This window comes from Sinocyclocheilus grahami, unplaced genomic scaffold, assembly GCF_001515645.1.
Source record: "Sinocyclocheilus grahami isolate Dianchi unplaced genomic scaffold, SAMN03320097.WGS_v1.1 scaffold234.1, whole genome shotgun sequence".
NCBI lineage: Eukaryota > Metazoa > Chordata > Actinopteri > Cypriniformes > Cyprinidae > Sinocyclocheilus > Sinocyclocheilus grahami.
The window spans coordinates 2,168,530-2,184,713 of NW_015505413.1; the positions used below are offsets into that span (position 1 = coordinate 2,168,530).

Genomic DNA, 16,184 nt, shown 5'->3' on the forward strand with positions numbered 1-16,184 from the left:
ATCAATAGCACCCTCAGTTAAAGCTGTAATAATGGCATTTCATTGTAGATTTGGCAAACTATCCAGTATGGTATGGTTTGCGCTCTGGAGATCGGTTTCTATTTTAATGTGTTTTGCAGTGCTGAGCAATAGCCAATCTGGTGATTTCTTGTGTGCAACAGTCAATCAGAGGCATTTAAGAATCCACTCACCACTCAAATCTGAGTTTTTGCAGGTGTTGTGTTCAGTACGAATCATCTCATTATAACAAACTGTAGGCACAGTGTAAATAAGAGATTCACTGTGCAGCGTAGAGACCTTCATTGATTATAATGTAACTTTGTGAGATCGCGATGAACTAAGATGAGTGACAGCTTTTTAGTAATTATAAACAGAGTGCTCTTTGCACAATAGCAATAGACGGCACTAAAACCTTTATATAACCTATATTAAGGTTAAAGCATACTTACTAATTTAAGAAGCACCCTTAGCAAATTGATTCTGGAGCCGGGCCTGAGCAGACGTGGTAATTAATATTGCTAATTATTGCTATGACAGGCTCATAACAGGCAAGACATGGGAAATACAGTTGCAAATGGACTTTGCTTTTCCATTTGATATTTGGCAGTCACTGTGTGTTCACGAAAGTGAAAACGCAAATGGTAATGCAAGATTTGCAATTCCTTTCGAAAATAGTCCAGAATATCCTTCCCATATACATCATTATCATAAATGCAAATGCATAAATATTATACTCTATATGTACACTCCTCAGTATATTACCATGTTAGTTTTTTTTTTAACAAGGGATTCTTCAAGTCACTTAATCTTCTACTATCTACAGGTGATTAAAAAAAGAGATGAATCTAATGGATATTAATATTGTGTCTTTTTAGGGCATAGAAATCAACTAAAATGAATTTCAAAATTGTGAAAATTGTCATTGTACATTTTGATGGATTGATTTTAATCAACTAGCAGGCATCAGACCTCTCCTCACCTGCTTTTTTAATAGTTGTTTTTAAACAACAATAATTGGAAGAGCCTTTCTAAAAATATAAAGAAAAAGACAAATGCTAAAATAAAATGCGTAATGCGTAAATTAAATGATGGCTTTAGTCAAATAAATAGTTAAAATCGGTTAATTAGTTCATATCTACATCCCTAGTGAAAATCAAAGACAGGATCGAAGATGTTCACGTGCATGGTCATATGTTCAATGCATTTAACTGAGGTCAGAAATTTGTGGAAGTTTAGAACAAATCTTACTGGACTTGGGTCTTTGAACTCTGAAAGTTATAGTATATTTTGTCAAAAAATGTTACTTTCATTTAAACATTAAATACAATTTTAATTAAATGATTTCCCATCAAATTGACTTATACTTACATCTCCCTATTAACTATTGCTCTGTTCCAAAACCTGTTGAGCTTCCTCATCAGGCAACAGGTCACAAGATATATAATAAATAGTCATTTGGAGGCAGGCGGCAGATTATCAGGTTTAACAGAGCTTGCATGTAGAATATTTGGTATACAAAATAACGAAATTATGAATTATGAATACTATAATAAAACAGTTACTTACCATATGGGGGTGATGGTTCTGGTCTTGTGACTGTACAGAGTAAATGTAACACTTTCCTTATGGTAGTATTCAGTTTAAGGCCTTCAAAAGTCTCAATAAGAACCCGCTCAGGTGATCCAGCTATTTCACGCAGCTCAGATTTCTTTATATCATTGCCAACCCCAATAACAGTTATTAATATGTTCTTGTTTTTGAGATAACTTAATGCATTCAAGTCCTTTGCATCATTAGCATATCCATCTGTGATCAGCAGGAGATTCTGAGCGACTCCATCATCTATTCTGGATCCATTCTCTTTTGTGAAATAGTATCTAATATTTCTCAGGGCGTCCCAAGTACTTGTGCCCTGCTTTTGTTGTACAATGTCATTTATAGCTTTCTCCACTTCTGTAAAACTAGTGTAGTTGTTCAGGTAAAACTCCTTCTGGAATTCACGGCTGAACTGGGCAACACCCACTCGCCATTTGTCTTGAGCAATATCCAGCTCTTTCACAATGCCAATCATGGTTTTTTTGAGAGTATTCCAACTTGCATCCATAATAGTCTCTGATCCATCAATTAAAAAAACAATGTCTGATACCTCCATCTCACAAACTAGAAAGAGAAAAAACATTACGACTACATTAATGGACAGTTCTGGAAAGCAACATTAAAACTATAAATTGGCTGGCCACAACCTTCTCATTACTTAGGGACTATTTACAATTGGTCACTTCAGATCACGCATTTGTACCGATAGTTACAGATAGTTCAGTAGGTGGTCTAAGACACATACAAGATGCCACCTAACCACATAAGCAATCAACATATGGGCAAACAACCATGGATGAAGCAACTATGAGACACAAACACTAAGCATGATATGGGGACAAAGAGTTTTGAAATTAATTATATTGCCATATATCATTAAGCGTTGATCTGTATTTATGTGAAGTATAATTGGACATCAATCTGATCAATCAAGATGCATGTGCAAGTGACTAAGCAGAAACAGGCTCTTAAAGTCAACTTACTCTATTGAAAAAGTAGTTACTTTCTGACAAAATGCAGTGGTCAACATATTTTTAAATATATCGAATGATATTATTTAATCAGAAGATACATTCACATTGAGCTTTTAAGTTCATTTCCAGAAAAATGTATGTCTGGTTTCACAGACAGGGCTTAGATTAAGCCAGGATTAGGCCATTGTTCAATTGGGACATTTAAGTAGATTGTATAAACGTGCCTTAGATAAAAAAAAAAAACTCTACTGATGTGCATCTTGAGACAAAACATTGGAACTGACATATTTTAAGATCAGTCAGAGCAAGTTTCTTTCAGTTAAAACAGCCGGACATGCATTTTAGTCTGGGACTAGGCTTAAATCTGTGAAACTGGGGGAAGTGTTTTGTGATAAGAATTAGATTTACTTGGTTTGGTAAGATTGCAGAGCTCTTGGGTGATCCGTTTTTGTAGTCCACGCAGATCCTGGTAGGTGTTTGCATAGTGCACTCTTCCTTTATTTTCCACCATCTCCTTTAGCTGTTGTTCATCTGCATCTTCGGTACCAATAGCAAAAAAGTTGACCTCTGAATTTGTCAGTGATTCAGGCCATGTAGCCAGACCACTTAAGTCATTAACCTTGCCGTCTGTTATCAGGAATAGCACTTGGGGAACATTCTTTGCTCGTCGTCCACCATGTGTATCACCAAAGTAGGAGAGTGCATAGTTCAGGGCTTGGGCTGTGTTTCTGCTTCCTCCTGAAGCTTTGAGGTTTGAGATAACCCTCAGAATATCAGTTTGACTGTAGTACTTATTTAGTGTGAACTCCGAACGAGGGTTATTAGAGTAGGTGACGGCGCCAAATCGTACCCGTTTTTCTCCAACCACAGATTTGCTTACCGTATATTTCATTAAGTTTATCATTTCCTGAAAACCATCTTTATTGGGACTTCCAGAGGTGTCAACAAGGAAGATTATGTCAATCAGTTCGGGTCTCTTGCATTCTGGAAAGATACATGCTCATTATGTAAGAAGACATTTGACAAATGCACCTTTGCTTTTATTTGAAGTGGTTATTACTATAATACAAATGAAAGCTGACAAGCACAAGGTGGCCAAACTGGCCCCGGCCATTGTTTCACAGCCGAAAAAGAAAAGGAAAACACTCAACAACAATAATCTACCGGAGACTGCAATATCAATTGACGGCAGCGTTGACAAGCACTCATGTGAGGGGGGTTAAGAGATATCTGCAACTTTTTAAAATGAGTATAAAGACAGTGTTATCTGTCATAACTTCTAGTGAGATATAGCACAGACTGGACAAAGATGATTATCAAAAGGAGTATAGTTTGAAATGCAGCACGTTCAGCTGTCTGCATATGCTGAGCCACTTCACCCAGCAAACACAGAACGTTCCCCTAACGTTAGTTTTTGGTTCCCGTTTGGTTATTTTTTTGAGGGGGGGAACCGAATACTAACGTTAGGGGAACGTTCTTTTTAGTTTTTTTGTAACCATAAAATAACGTTCCCAGAACGTTGCATGGTGGTTATTATTAAATAACCTAAAAATAACTTACAGAGAACATTCCCTAATGGTTAGTTTTAGGTTATTTTTGCAACCATAAAATAGCATTCCTAGAACGTTGCAGGGTGGTTATTTTCAAAATAACCTGAAAATAACTTATACAGAATATATTATAACTATAATATTATATTTTATAATTGGTAAGATTGCAGAGCTCTTGGGTGATCCGTTTTTGTAGTCCACGCAGATCCTGGTAGGTGTTTGCATAGTGCACTCTTCCTTTATTTTCCACCATCTCCTTTAGCTGTTGTTCATCTGCATCTTCGGTACCAATAGCAAAAAAGTTGACCTCTGAATTTGTCAGTGATTCAGGCCATGTAGCCAGACCACTTAAGTCATTAACCTTGCCGTCTGTTATCAGGAATAGCACTTGGGGAACATTCTTTGCTCGTCGTCCACCATGTGTATCACCAAAGTAGGAGAGTGCATAGTTCAGGGCTTGGGCTGTGTTTCTGCTTCCTCCTGAAGCTTTGAGGTTTGAGATAACCCTCAGAATATCAGTTTGACTGTAGTACTTATTTAGTGTGAACTCCGAACGAGGGTTATTAGAGTAGGTGACGGCGCCAAATCGTACCCGTTTTTCTCCAACCACAGATTTGCTTACCGTATATTTCATTAAGTTTATCATTTCCTGAAAACCATCTTTATTGGGACTTCCAGAGGTGTCAACAAGGAAGATTATGTCAATCAGTTCGGGTCTCTTGCATTCTGGAAAGATACATGCTCATTATGTAAGAAGACATTTGACAAATGCACCTTTGCTTTTATTTGAAGTGGTTATTACTATAATACAAATGAAAGCTGACAAGCACAAGGTGGCCAAACTGGCCCCGGCCATTGTTTCACAGCCGAAAAAGAAAAGGAAAACACTCAACAACAATAATCTACCGGAGACTGCAATATCAATTGACGGCAGCGTTGACAAGCACTCATGTGAGGGGGGTTAAGAGATATCTGCAACTTTTTAAAATGAGTATAAAGACAGTGTTATCTGTCATAACTTCTAGTGAGATATAGCACAGACTGGACAAAGATGATTATCAAAAGGAGTATAGTTTGAAATGCAGCACGTTCAGCTGTCTGCATATGCTGAGCCACTTCACCCAGCAAACACAGAACGTTCCCCTAACGTTAGTTTTTGGTTCCCGTTTGGTTATTTTTTTGAGGGGGGGAACCGAATACTAACGTTAGGGGAACGTTCTTTTTAGTTTTTTTGTAACCATAAAATAACGTTCCCAGAACGTTGCATGGTGGTTATTATTAAATAACCTAAAAATAACTTACAGAGAACATTCCCTAATGGTTAGTTTTAGGTTATTTTTGCAACCATAAAATAGCATTCCTAGAACGTTGCAGGGTGGTTATTTTCAAAATAACCTGAAAATAACTTATACAGAATATATTATAACTATAATATTATATATTATAATTATAACCCTGTAAAACTATCTTTCCAATTAAAACGTTGCAGATGTTTTTTGTGTAATGACCTATACAGAGCACTGAAATTCGTTTAATGCAGCATTTATTAAAATACAGAAATTAGAACAATCAAAACACATTTTAAATTATAATATTAAGTCAGGGTTAAGCATAGAGTGATAACAGAAATCATAACTTCGTGGGTTTGTTTCATCTTCATTTACTGGGCGCCTCTGATTCGCACGTGCTGCTCCAGCACTAGGGATGGGCATATCAATCCTGAAGTATCGATATATCGTTACTGACATGAGTATCGAAAGTATCGATACTCAAACAAAAATATCGATACTAAGGTGTGTTTTATTTACCAGTGATTTTGTTTATTTAACAATAAATTAATGCGTACAATATGCATTGAATTGGACAAATAAGTTATGTTAGCGAATAATTGTGTAGGATAGGCCTATTTTCCTGCTCATCTGAACACACGCAGATGTTGCAAGACAGAATCAATGTCAATGTCAATCAATCACGGAGAGCGTTTACTCACTTCTAACAGTGCATTCAAACAGAGCTGCGTTTCCCAAAATTATCATAAGAAAGCTGCTGCTTTTGGGAATGGCAGCCCAGAACAATGCTTATCAGTGGACAGAAAAAACGTATATGTTTGAGTTATTTCACAATAAAAAAAATTGAAATTGTAGCCTACATAGTTTGTGCAATTATATTTATTTAAATTGAACGTTGAAAGATAATATTGATCATGTTCTATTCTGTAATGTTAATATAAGTCATATACTGTCAGAACGAAAAGGTTGCATTTTATGCATGCAACAGCCTGTCAATGGCAGTCCCTTATGAAAATGAACCATGGTTTTACTAAAGTGACCATAGTTCAACTATAGTATTTGTAGTTCCCCTTCTAGGGAACTCAACGCTGCGTCCTGGTGAACACTTTGGGGAACGCTGTCTGCGTGACCGGTTCCTGAAGCATGCATAAAACAACTCCAATCCTATTGGTCCACGTGGCCCGTGACGTCATAGGCGGGTACCTGAAAGTATAAAAGGGGCACCTGCTGAATACGTCACCAACTTTTATTGTCTTTGGAGCCATCTGTCTGTTGAATGTGTGTGAAACATCATCCTGGTGAGTAGAGCAGCGCTTTGAGGAATATGTGCCTCTGTGTTGGGATTCTAACATTTATTATATTTTACATACATATTTTAACCTTTTCGTCTTTGTCTCGGCGGCCACACACTCTTTGTGATGAAACACTTTAATGCACTCGGCTCGCGTTTGTTCCTATTCCCAAGGGATGCAGGGCAAAGCATTCACGTCTCGGCCCGTTGCCACGGCTCTATTTATCTCAGCTCGCAGCGATTGCTTTGATCTGCAATGTCCGCATACCCTCGACTATCGGGTTGCCTAAAGCCGTGGATATTGCTCGTGTTGCTATAACGATAAAGTGTGAGCACCAAGTCGTTTTTAGCTCAGGGCGTGCAAGATCGCGGGCGGAGCTATATTCAGCTCAGCCGTGCCTCTCTAATATGCATGTTATTGTGTGTGGAGAGCCTCGCTGGGCATGGTTATACTGAATGCTCTGTGGAATGAAGCTGTTAGCTTTCTCTCCCAGGGTGCTTCAGTATTCTAGAGTGGTTACGGGGAATGTTCCTTCCTGTGTTTAGCCGGGTGATAAGTGAACAGTCTCTGCTCAGAGTGTAGCCATCTGCGGATGATTATGCTCCAGTTCAGGCTGTTTTGCTTTGGAATATAGCAGTCTGAGACCCAGTCGTTTAACACTGGGTTTAGTTCCCCTTGGGCACAAACTCTCTCAGGTAAGCGCTGAAGCCTTGTTTGGAACCTGCTGTCTGAGCATAGCTGTGTTCCAGCTTGGAGACTGCTCCCCCTTGTGGGGTCTTTAAATAGTGGTCTCCTTGAGCCCTTGCCTAGACTGCGCTGTCTCCCCTGTTCGGTTTTAGGTAGATGGCCCACTTCATGGCCTGGACGAACTTCAGCCTTATCTGAGGGAAATGCTATTTGAGGATAGCTGTGTCCAGCCACCTAGTGTTATGGCCGTTGCTTGCATCAGGCTTTGATCTGGACTATGGTTTTTATGTGTTCGCTCCTTAGCGAATCATTACTATGGTCTGGATCTTCCTATTGTGAGCCTCTGGTCAATATATTGGTGAACGCTAGCCTACTGTGGGACTGACACGGATTGGGGACCTCCTTGGTATAGCCACCTAAGGGTGGTTATATTTCAGCCATTGCCATGGTAGTTGTAGTGGTCCTCTTTCCTAGAGCCTAACTATCTGAGGATAGCCATGTGCTAGCTCGGTGATTGCTCCCCTGCCTAGGGTTTTTAAGTAGCGGTCTCCTTGAGCCCTTACCTAGACAGTGCTGTCTCTCCTGTCTGGGTCGTAAGTAGACAGCCCACTCTCCGTGGTCTGGGTAGTTTCAGTCTGTTCCACCTCTGGTAGCCCTTCCTACACACATAGCTATCTGAGGATATCTATGTGCTAGCTCAGTGCCGTCTCCCTGAGCCCTCGCCTAGATAGCGCTATCTCCCCTGCTAGGGTTGTAAGTAGATAGCCCACTCTTGTGGTCTGGGCAGCCTCATAGGATGGCTTACCGGGGTTTTTCAGGCTAGCTGTGTGGGACCAGCTGTTGATAGCTCGGTGATTGCTCCCCTTCTTAGGGTCTTAAGTAGTGGTCTCCTTGAGCCCTTACCTAGACAGTGCTGTCTCTCCTGTCTGGGTCGTAAGTAGACAGCCCACTCTCCGTGGTCTGGGTAGTTTCAGTCTGTTCCACCTCTGGTAGCCCTTCCTATGCACATAGCTATCTGAGGATAGCTATGTGCTAGCTCAGTGACTGCTCCCTTTCCTAGGGTCTTAAGTAGCGGTCTCCCTGAGCCCTCGCCTAGATAGCGCTATCTCCCCTGCTAGGGTTGTAAGTAGACAGCCCACTCTTGGTGGTCTGGGCAGTCTCAGTCGGTACCATCCTGTTCTACTATTCCTAAAATCCATGTTTATGGTAAGCGTACATGCTAGCTTCTGTGCGCTTTCTAAAATCCACATTGTGGTAAGTGTGCACGCTAGGCACCCTGCGCACTTTTCTAAAATCCTGTATGGTATGGGTTACACACACGACTTTGTTCCCATTCTCTGAGTTGATTCTGGCCCCGGTTCTCCTTGGGCCCCACTCCACTTATGTATCTCTGCCGATACTTCTGAACAGGGCTTCCTCTCATTAAGAGAGTCATTCTTAGGTACATGGCTATCTGAGGATATCAATGTGCTAGCTTAGGGACTTCTCCCCCTTCTTGGAGTTTTAAGTAGCGGCCTTTGTGTTTACGTCTCCTCAGACAACTACGTTGGTGACGTATTCAGCAGATGCCCCTTTTATACTTTCGGGTACCCGCCTATGACGTCACGGGCCACGTGGACCAACTGGATTGGAGTTGTTTTACGCATGCTTCAGGTATCGGTCACACAGACAGCGTTCCCCAAAGTGTCCACCAGGACGCAGCGTCTCGTTCCCTCTCGGAGAACCATGGTTACATGAGTAACCCAAGACGATTTCCATGGTTACCACTACAGTAAACATGTGTTAACCACGTGTAAACAAACATGTAACCTAATAAGTTACAATTAAGGCATTTTGAATGTTAAAATGTGTTTCAAATATAAAGTTAAGAGGTTATCATTATCCATTTTACTCTTAGTAATTTAATAATTTAATAAATTCCATAATTTAAAAGTTCAGTTTAGAAGTATTGTATCGGTATCAATATCGACAATACTGGTCTTGAAAAGTATCGGTATTGTATCCCAAACAAAATAAGTGGTATCGCCCATCCCTATCCAGCATGCGCTCGCGAAATGTAAAAATTAACAGTCATTTCATTTTACTGGCTGACTGACTCACTCATGTATCAATCTATTTATTGAATGATTACTTAAAATTAATATTGTTATGAGAGTAAATATGATTTCGGAGGGATTTGACAAGTCTAACTGAAGAGAACATGATGTTAAGCGAGAAGTTTTTGTTTACGGATCAAAAGTCCCGCTGTACAAACTGTTCACTTCAGTGGTAAGAACGTCTCGGTTACGTATGGTAACCCTCATTCCCTGAAGGAGGGAACGGAGACGTCACGTCGGTGACCGACGAATTGGGATATCGCTTCGATAGACCAATCTACTTCGAGTGTAAACTAAACGAGCCAATGCACATTGGCATGCAATTATTGCATCCAGCTGCTGCTGATCACAGCGTGAGTATAATAAGGCAGCAGGTGCAATGCATACCAGGTTTTCGCTGAGGAGCCGAGCCGGCGACCCGGCCGCTCAGTGGTGGTACAGCAACTGTGGCGACGGGACGTGACTTCTCCGAGGGAATGAGGGTTACCATAGATAACCGAGACGTTCCCTTTCAGCCGGTCACTTCGAGAACCGCTTAGGTCTCAATATGGAACCCAGCCTTCCACGGTTCCCGCGGATTCATCGCGAAGGCCCGGCGCCGGACGTTCCACCGCGTCCGCTGCTGAGGGTGACGGAGGATCTCAACAGGGTCTACTGTAGGACACTCTGGAGCAGTTTTAGCAAGCCGAAACTAACCGGGGCCTCTCGTCGCCACTACCCGTTTGAGGTGAGAACACAGGAGCCAGCGCCCAGGAGGATGCAACACTTTTAGTAGAGTGAGCTCGCAGTCTGAATGGGCAGGGCACACCCTGTGCCTGATAAGCCAGGGTGATGTCATCCACAATCCAGTGGGCCATCCTCTGCTTAGAGACGGCATTCCCCTTCTGCCGTCTGAGGTCCTGAAGCTTTGTGTCCGGTCTACGTAGCACCTTAATGCTCGGACGGGACAGAGCAAAGCCAGGGCTGGGTCTTCCTCCTCCGGGGGTAGTGCTTGCAGGTTCACCACTTGGTCTTTGAAGGGTGTAGTGGGAACCTTGGGTACGTAGCCGGGCCGGGGCCTCAGGATTACCTGGGAGTCTGCCGGCCCAAACTCTAGGCATGAATCGTCGACCAAATATGCGTGCAGGTCCCCTACCCTCTTGATGGAGGCCACTGCAAGCAGGAGCAGAGTTTTCAATGAAAGAAACTTTAGCTCAACTGAATGCAAAGGCTTGAATGGGCCCTGCTGTAGTGATTTTAGCACTAGAGACAGGTCCCAAGAGGGTATAGAGGGGGGCCGGGAAGGATTCAACCTCCTGGCCCCTCTAAGGAACCTGATAACGAGGTCATGCTTACCTACCGACTTCCCATTCACCGGGTCATGGTACGCAGCAATAGCAGCAACCTGGACTTTGAGGGTGGAGGGAGACCGCCTTCGCTCCAGCCCTTGCTGCAGAAAGGAATGGCACGACCGCAATCGGGTGTCTTCTCGGTGAGAAGAACACCACTCAACGAACAGGTTCCACTTCAAGGAGTAAGCGTGTCTTGTAGACGGTGCTCTTGCCGACGTGATGGTGTTCACCAACTCCTGGGGTAGGTCACCTAGAACCTCCGCGTCCCGTCCAGCATTGCTCGAGACAGCTCATCGGCTGTACGGTTGAGCAGGCCCAGAATGTGAACAGCACGAAGTGACCTCAGAACCTTCCGACTCCAAAGGAGGAGGTGGCGGGCGAGTTGCGACATGCGACGAGAGCTCAGACCACCTTGTCGGTTGATGTACGCAACGGTCGCTGTGTTGTCCGTTCGGACCTGTACGTGCTTGCCTCATAAGCGCTCTTTGAGACGGTTCAAGAAAAAATTAATCGCCGAATACTCCTTCGCTGCACCGCCGTCGAGGGTGGTGAAGGAGGAGGAGCCCTTCGGCCGGTTTCTGGCAGTAAAAGGTGCCGTCCACGACCTGGTGAGCTCGTCATGCACTTCCGGGAAGAAAGGCACCAGGGCGGGGTGCTGAGAACCAGCGCGAGCCCCCCCGAGAAACCCATCATCCAGCCGTGAGGGCTCGGGACACGGTGGAGGTTTCCACTCGAGCCCGACCCTTTCAGCGGCCCGGGAAAGCATAGCTGTCATCTCCGAATCTGATTCAGGCTTTGCCACAGTCCCGGAGGGCGGCAGCACGGCCGAATCTTCATCGGACAGCTCTCCCTCCACGCATAATATTCACATTCTGATTGGTCAAATGTCAATCAAGCTCCCTGCGAATGGTCAATTATGTCAAAATGCTGGCATGCCACTTAACTATACTATACTGGGTTGTGTGTGCTGATTACTGATGTCATTTAGATTTAGTTGAAAAAGTTTCAATTCGGTCTATCTTTTTTACCCCATTGTAACATGGATTTCTATGGAGAACGGTGTCCAGCCGTAGTTGTCAGGCAAGATGGCGGATAGCAACAGCGACGCATAATATTCACATTCTGATTGGTCAAATGTCAATCAAGCTCCCTGCGAATGGTCAATTATGTCAAAATGCTGGCTTTTGGCGAGTGACCTCGTAAACACGGTCTTAAATGAGTTATAAAGTCCTAATTGGCCATAAAGAGTTGGGAGAAAACCAAATGCATGTCAGATCCACGTCATGTGCATCAGGTTTTAAAGAGACAGTGCTGCTTTTAAAGTGAAACCTGATGAAGTCTGTCATTGATGGAAATCAAAGAACAAAAGAAAAAGATAAATCACTCTACTGCACTAGTTAACTTTTATAGTTTCAATAAAGATGAATTCATATGCATTTTATAGTTTATACATATGCAATTTATAGTTTATGTGAAGATTGTTTTAAGATCAGCTAAACTAAAAGTTTAAATTTTTTTATATTTTTCAGAGCCTATTAAATGTTAGAAAATAATGGGTTTCAATTATACAGTAATGTTGAATGGCTATAATTAATGGCTAAAATTGAGGGAAAATGCATTTAATATAGATATCAGTAACACTACTGGTATCAATGATAATGGCCTTCATTAATAGTAGGCTACTTAGTAAAAAGATGTAATTAAACCATATTTAAAATATACTATGTTCACGTTGTTTCTACATTGATTTGGAGGTTCAATGTGAAATTATGATAATATAAATATATGAATGTGATTAATCGTGATTTCCGTGAATGTGCAATTAATTAGTTACTTTTTTTTAATCGATTCACAGCGCTAATGTTAACCTTTTATACATGTTATTGTTGGTAATATTAGTTAATTTTACAGCTAAATATACTTTTCAATTTAATTTCTAATTTTATAGGCCATCAATACTTTGTGTGCATTTTCATGGAGAAGAAAGAGAGTTATAAATGTGTGCACTTTAAGGAGTACACTAGCATGTAGATACCCTCAAAGGTAACAGACGCTGACTAAAAGCCACAAAACATTTTTTTCAAGGGATTTAACATCAACTGACATGATGTGATCTTTCCTAAAAATCTCAGATTTGGTTTACATACCCGTGTTGCAGATCTTGAGAAGGACGTCATTGCTCAATTCTTTTAGGGATGCAACGGCATCTTCAAAGAACACTCCATCATGGGATCCAGCAATGGCAAGAATCTGAGATCTGTTTGCATGTCTCATACCAATGGCATTAATGTTGATGGAATTGTCTCTCAAGACTTTAGCAGGCTCGGCTACATCATCCCTACTCTCTCCATCCGTAAGAACTATCAAGAACTTCAGAGCATTGGATCGTCCTCCTTTAGAAATGTCAAAAAAAGACTGTAATACTTCTGTAAGTGCTTTTCCAGTATACGTTTTTCCATTCATCTGTTTGATATTTCTGATTTTCTGTAATAATACAGCTTTATCGTCAAATTTATTTAAGGAAAGCTCCTCATTTGGGTCGGTGCCGTACTGAATAACCGCAACACGCTCCTTGTCCGGTCCAATTGCAAATTTATCTATCACAAGCTCCATTATGTCCTTCATATTTTCAAAGTCCTTAGCACTAACACTTTCTGATCCATCAAGCAGGAAGACAACATCTGCAAAAAGACCTTCACAATCTAAAAATAAGAAATTCATAAAGTGAACACTCCTTCTGTGAAAGGAACATTGAAACAAATTCAATTTAGGCCAATGGGGGAAAAAATCAAGAAGAATCAACTGGATACCGACAGTCATTTATCTGCATGCACTGTATTATTTCATCACCCATTCAATTAAAAATTTTTTTTGCAAATCAGGTAACAGTGAAAACATACAGTATAAACATATGCAAATTAGCTGAATTTCTCACCTTCAAAGGTACATATTTCTGTAATAATGTCTTTCTTGATTTCATCAAGGAAATCATAGTTTTTCACATAAAATATTCTTTGTGGGCTGCCAGATATTAATTCCAGCTCTGGTACAGATGCATCTTTCACACCAATAGCATAAATACTGACATTCTGTTCTGTTCTCAGAAGTTTAGCAGGGACTTCTACCGACTCTTCTGTCCCTCTTGACTCGCCATCTGTGATGACAATCAGGAGCTTATGAACCTTTTCCCCACGTGTTCGTACTGCTTCTTCAAAGAGTGGGATCATTTCTCTCAATCCCAGATCAGTCCTGGTGCCCCCTCCCTCAATTTTGAGGGCATTCACTGCCTTTCTGATATCAGCTTTTGTGTTATAGTCATGTAATCGGAAAACTGTGGTTGCACGACTTGCAAACTTCACCAACCCAAAGCGCACATGGTTATTTCCAACCTCGAATGCTTCAAGCAATTTCTTAATAAAGTTCTTCATATCATCAAATTCTTTATAGGATATGCTTTCTAATTCATCCAGAAGAAAATATATGTCAGCTTTTATTGTTTTCTTGCAATCTGCAGTGGAGTGAAAGAAGATTTAGAGTATTTAGATATGAAATTAGATTTTTTTTTATCTTCAATGTGCTTTTAGGGCCAGTCATTTAAAAGAAAATGAGTAAAAACATCTTACCAACCTTGTAACACAAAGCTCTGTAAGGCTGCAGGTATGATGGAATCTGTGATTTCATTGCAAAGTGTTTTGGTTAAAATATTTGAAAGTGAATGTAGTTTATCAAAGCCTTCAACACTGAATACAAACTTCTTATGTGGATAGGATGCAATCTCTCTCAAGTCATCCTCGTCGGTGTCTTTGATACCAAGCGCAAATATAGTGACACCAGATCGCCGCAATGCTGCTGCAGCACTGGCCACATTATCTGTAGACTTTCCATCAGTGATAACAACAGCAACCTGCTGAACATGCTGATCTCTTCTGCTGCCTCTTGCTTTGGTGAACACATGCTCTTTGGCAAACTTGAGAGCAGCTCCAGTGTATGTTTTACCACGACCATGTGGTATGCTGCTGATGTAGCGTAGGATGTCAGTCTTATCATTGAAGGTGTTAAAGAAAACATCTGCTCGAGGGAAGTCACTATAGAGGACCACAGCTATTTTAATTTTTCCCTCACCTACATCGAGACCTCTGATGGTGTTCTTGAGAAAGTAGCTTAAAAGTTGAAAGTTTTTGGATCTGATATTGCTGGACTGATCAACAATAAAAGCGATATCTGCCACCACGTCAAATATGCACTCTGTCAAAAAGACATGAGAACTTTAAAAACCAGAGTCTTTTGGAGTATGTACTACTAGGGATGTAACAATATCAAAATCTCACGATATGATAATATGGCAATATGAAGTCCATGATACAATATTTATTGCGATATTTAAAAAAAAAAAAGACAAATGAAGAACTGGGGGGAAAAAATGAAATTTTTGTACATTTTAAAGTTAAACTATTCTATCTAATGCACTTTCAGAGTTCAAAATTAAAAGCTCCAACCCAAAAGTCAGTGAATTGACTTGTACCTGAAATTAAAGGGGACTCAACCCTCTTTTTATTTGTGATATACTGTCTCAGTCTAAATTACATTCACAGTGGTGTTTTAGGAAGCCAATCAAAACAAAAATAAATGAAAATGAATATTTCATAGGTATACTATTTTTGCTTTACACTACAGTAGAGAAATTACTATACTTATTTCCTAATTTCTACACTTGAAAGAGATCTTTTGAATTTGGACTACTTAAACCGCTAGCTGTCAGCAATTCATTCTGCACTTTTAAGTTGTTGTTTTTTTTAACGGAAACGGCAGTAGACCTTTTATTTTGAAGGAAAACTCCAGCTTCAGTGAAAGCATACTTACAAAAACACGTCTCACTACAAATTTAGTGAAATGCTGTAATCATCTGCCACAAAAATAAGGCCTAATACCGAGTTCACACTGCATGATTTTCAAAATCATCTGATCATCGTTGTTTTCACACTTCACGGCCATCTGGGGTAGCATTCAGTTGCTGCTGTGTTCACATTGCACGATAGATCGGCGACAGGAGGTTACACATTGCATGACTTTACAATAGGAAGAATCACCGACAACTCTGTCTGGTCCGCAAACTACGTTTCATAACCAAACGCACGCAAGAAGTGATAAGGAAAAATATCTTGCTGATATTGTGGTCTATAATAAGTCCTCCCCGAACAAACAATAACAAAGATGACTTCGTAACATAGCGAAGGTGTCATGCCAGTCTTATGCACACCCCTTCAAGTAAAGTGTAACCCAAAAAAGTCCTCCCCGAACTTCCCGCTGCCCTGCATCTTGCTCTCTCATTGGCTGTAGTTCATTGCCGACGTATGTTTCAGTCAGTACTC

General features: G+C 41.0%; 2 protein-coding genes across 2 annotated transcripts in view; both read right to left on the reverse strand.

Moving 5' to 3' along the window:
* Nucleotides 1-13,473, reverse strand: part of LOC107597647 (collagen alpha-6(VI) chain-like) — a 49,704-nt gene extending 36,231 nt beyond the window's left edge. The window contains exons 1-3 of the mRNA XM_016288805.1: nucleotides 12,963-13,473; nucleotides 2,979-3,554; nucleotides 1,598-2,160 (exon numbers count right to left, since the gene is read on the reverse strand). Of these exons, the coding sequence (XP_016144291.1) occupies nucleotides 1,598-2,160; nucleotides 2,979-3,554; nucleotides 12,963-13,440 (1,617 nt within the window). The 5' untranslated portion in view covers nucleotides 13,441-13,473. The remainder of the gene's footprint in view (nucleotides 1-1,597; nucleotides 2,161-2,978; nucleotides 3,555-12,962) is intronic.
* Nucleotides 13,474-13,733: 260 nt separating this feature from the next.
* LOC107597683 (collagen alpha-4(VI) chain-like) lies at nucleotides 13,734-15,807 on the reverse strand. Its single transcript, XM_016288846.1, has 3 exons — nucleotides 15,744-15,807; nucleotides 14,443-15,060; nucleotides 13,734-14,323 (listed from the first exon to the last, which is right to left on the reverse strand). Exons 1-3 carry the CDS (start codon nucleotides 15,805-15,807, stop codon nucleotides 13,734-13,736), a joined length of 1,272 nt encoding a protein of 423 aa, XP_016144332.1.
* Between the last annotated feature and the right edge of the window lie 377 nt (nucleotides 15,808-16,184).

What these genes read in the sequence shown, in the direction of transcription:
- LOC107597683 (XM_016288846.1), bottom strand. Translation starts at nt 15,807, where the DNA reads ATGGCCGTGAAGTGTGAAAACAACGATGATCAGATGATTTTGAAAATC. An exon ending in AATCATGCAGTGTGAACTCG is followed by an intron (nt 15,061 to 15,743) that starts GTATTAGGCCTT and finishes TCTTTTTGACAG; the next exon opens with AGTGCATATTTGACGTGGTG. An exon ending in ACAGAGCTTTGTGTTACAAG is followed by an intron (nt 14,324 to 14,442) that starts GTTGGTAAGATG and finishes ACTCCACTGCAG; the next exon opens with ATTGCAAGAAAACAATAAAA.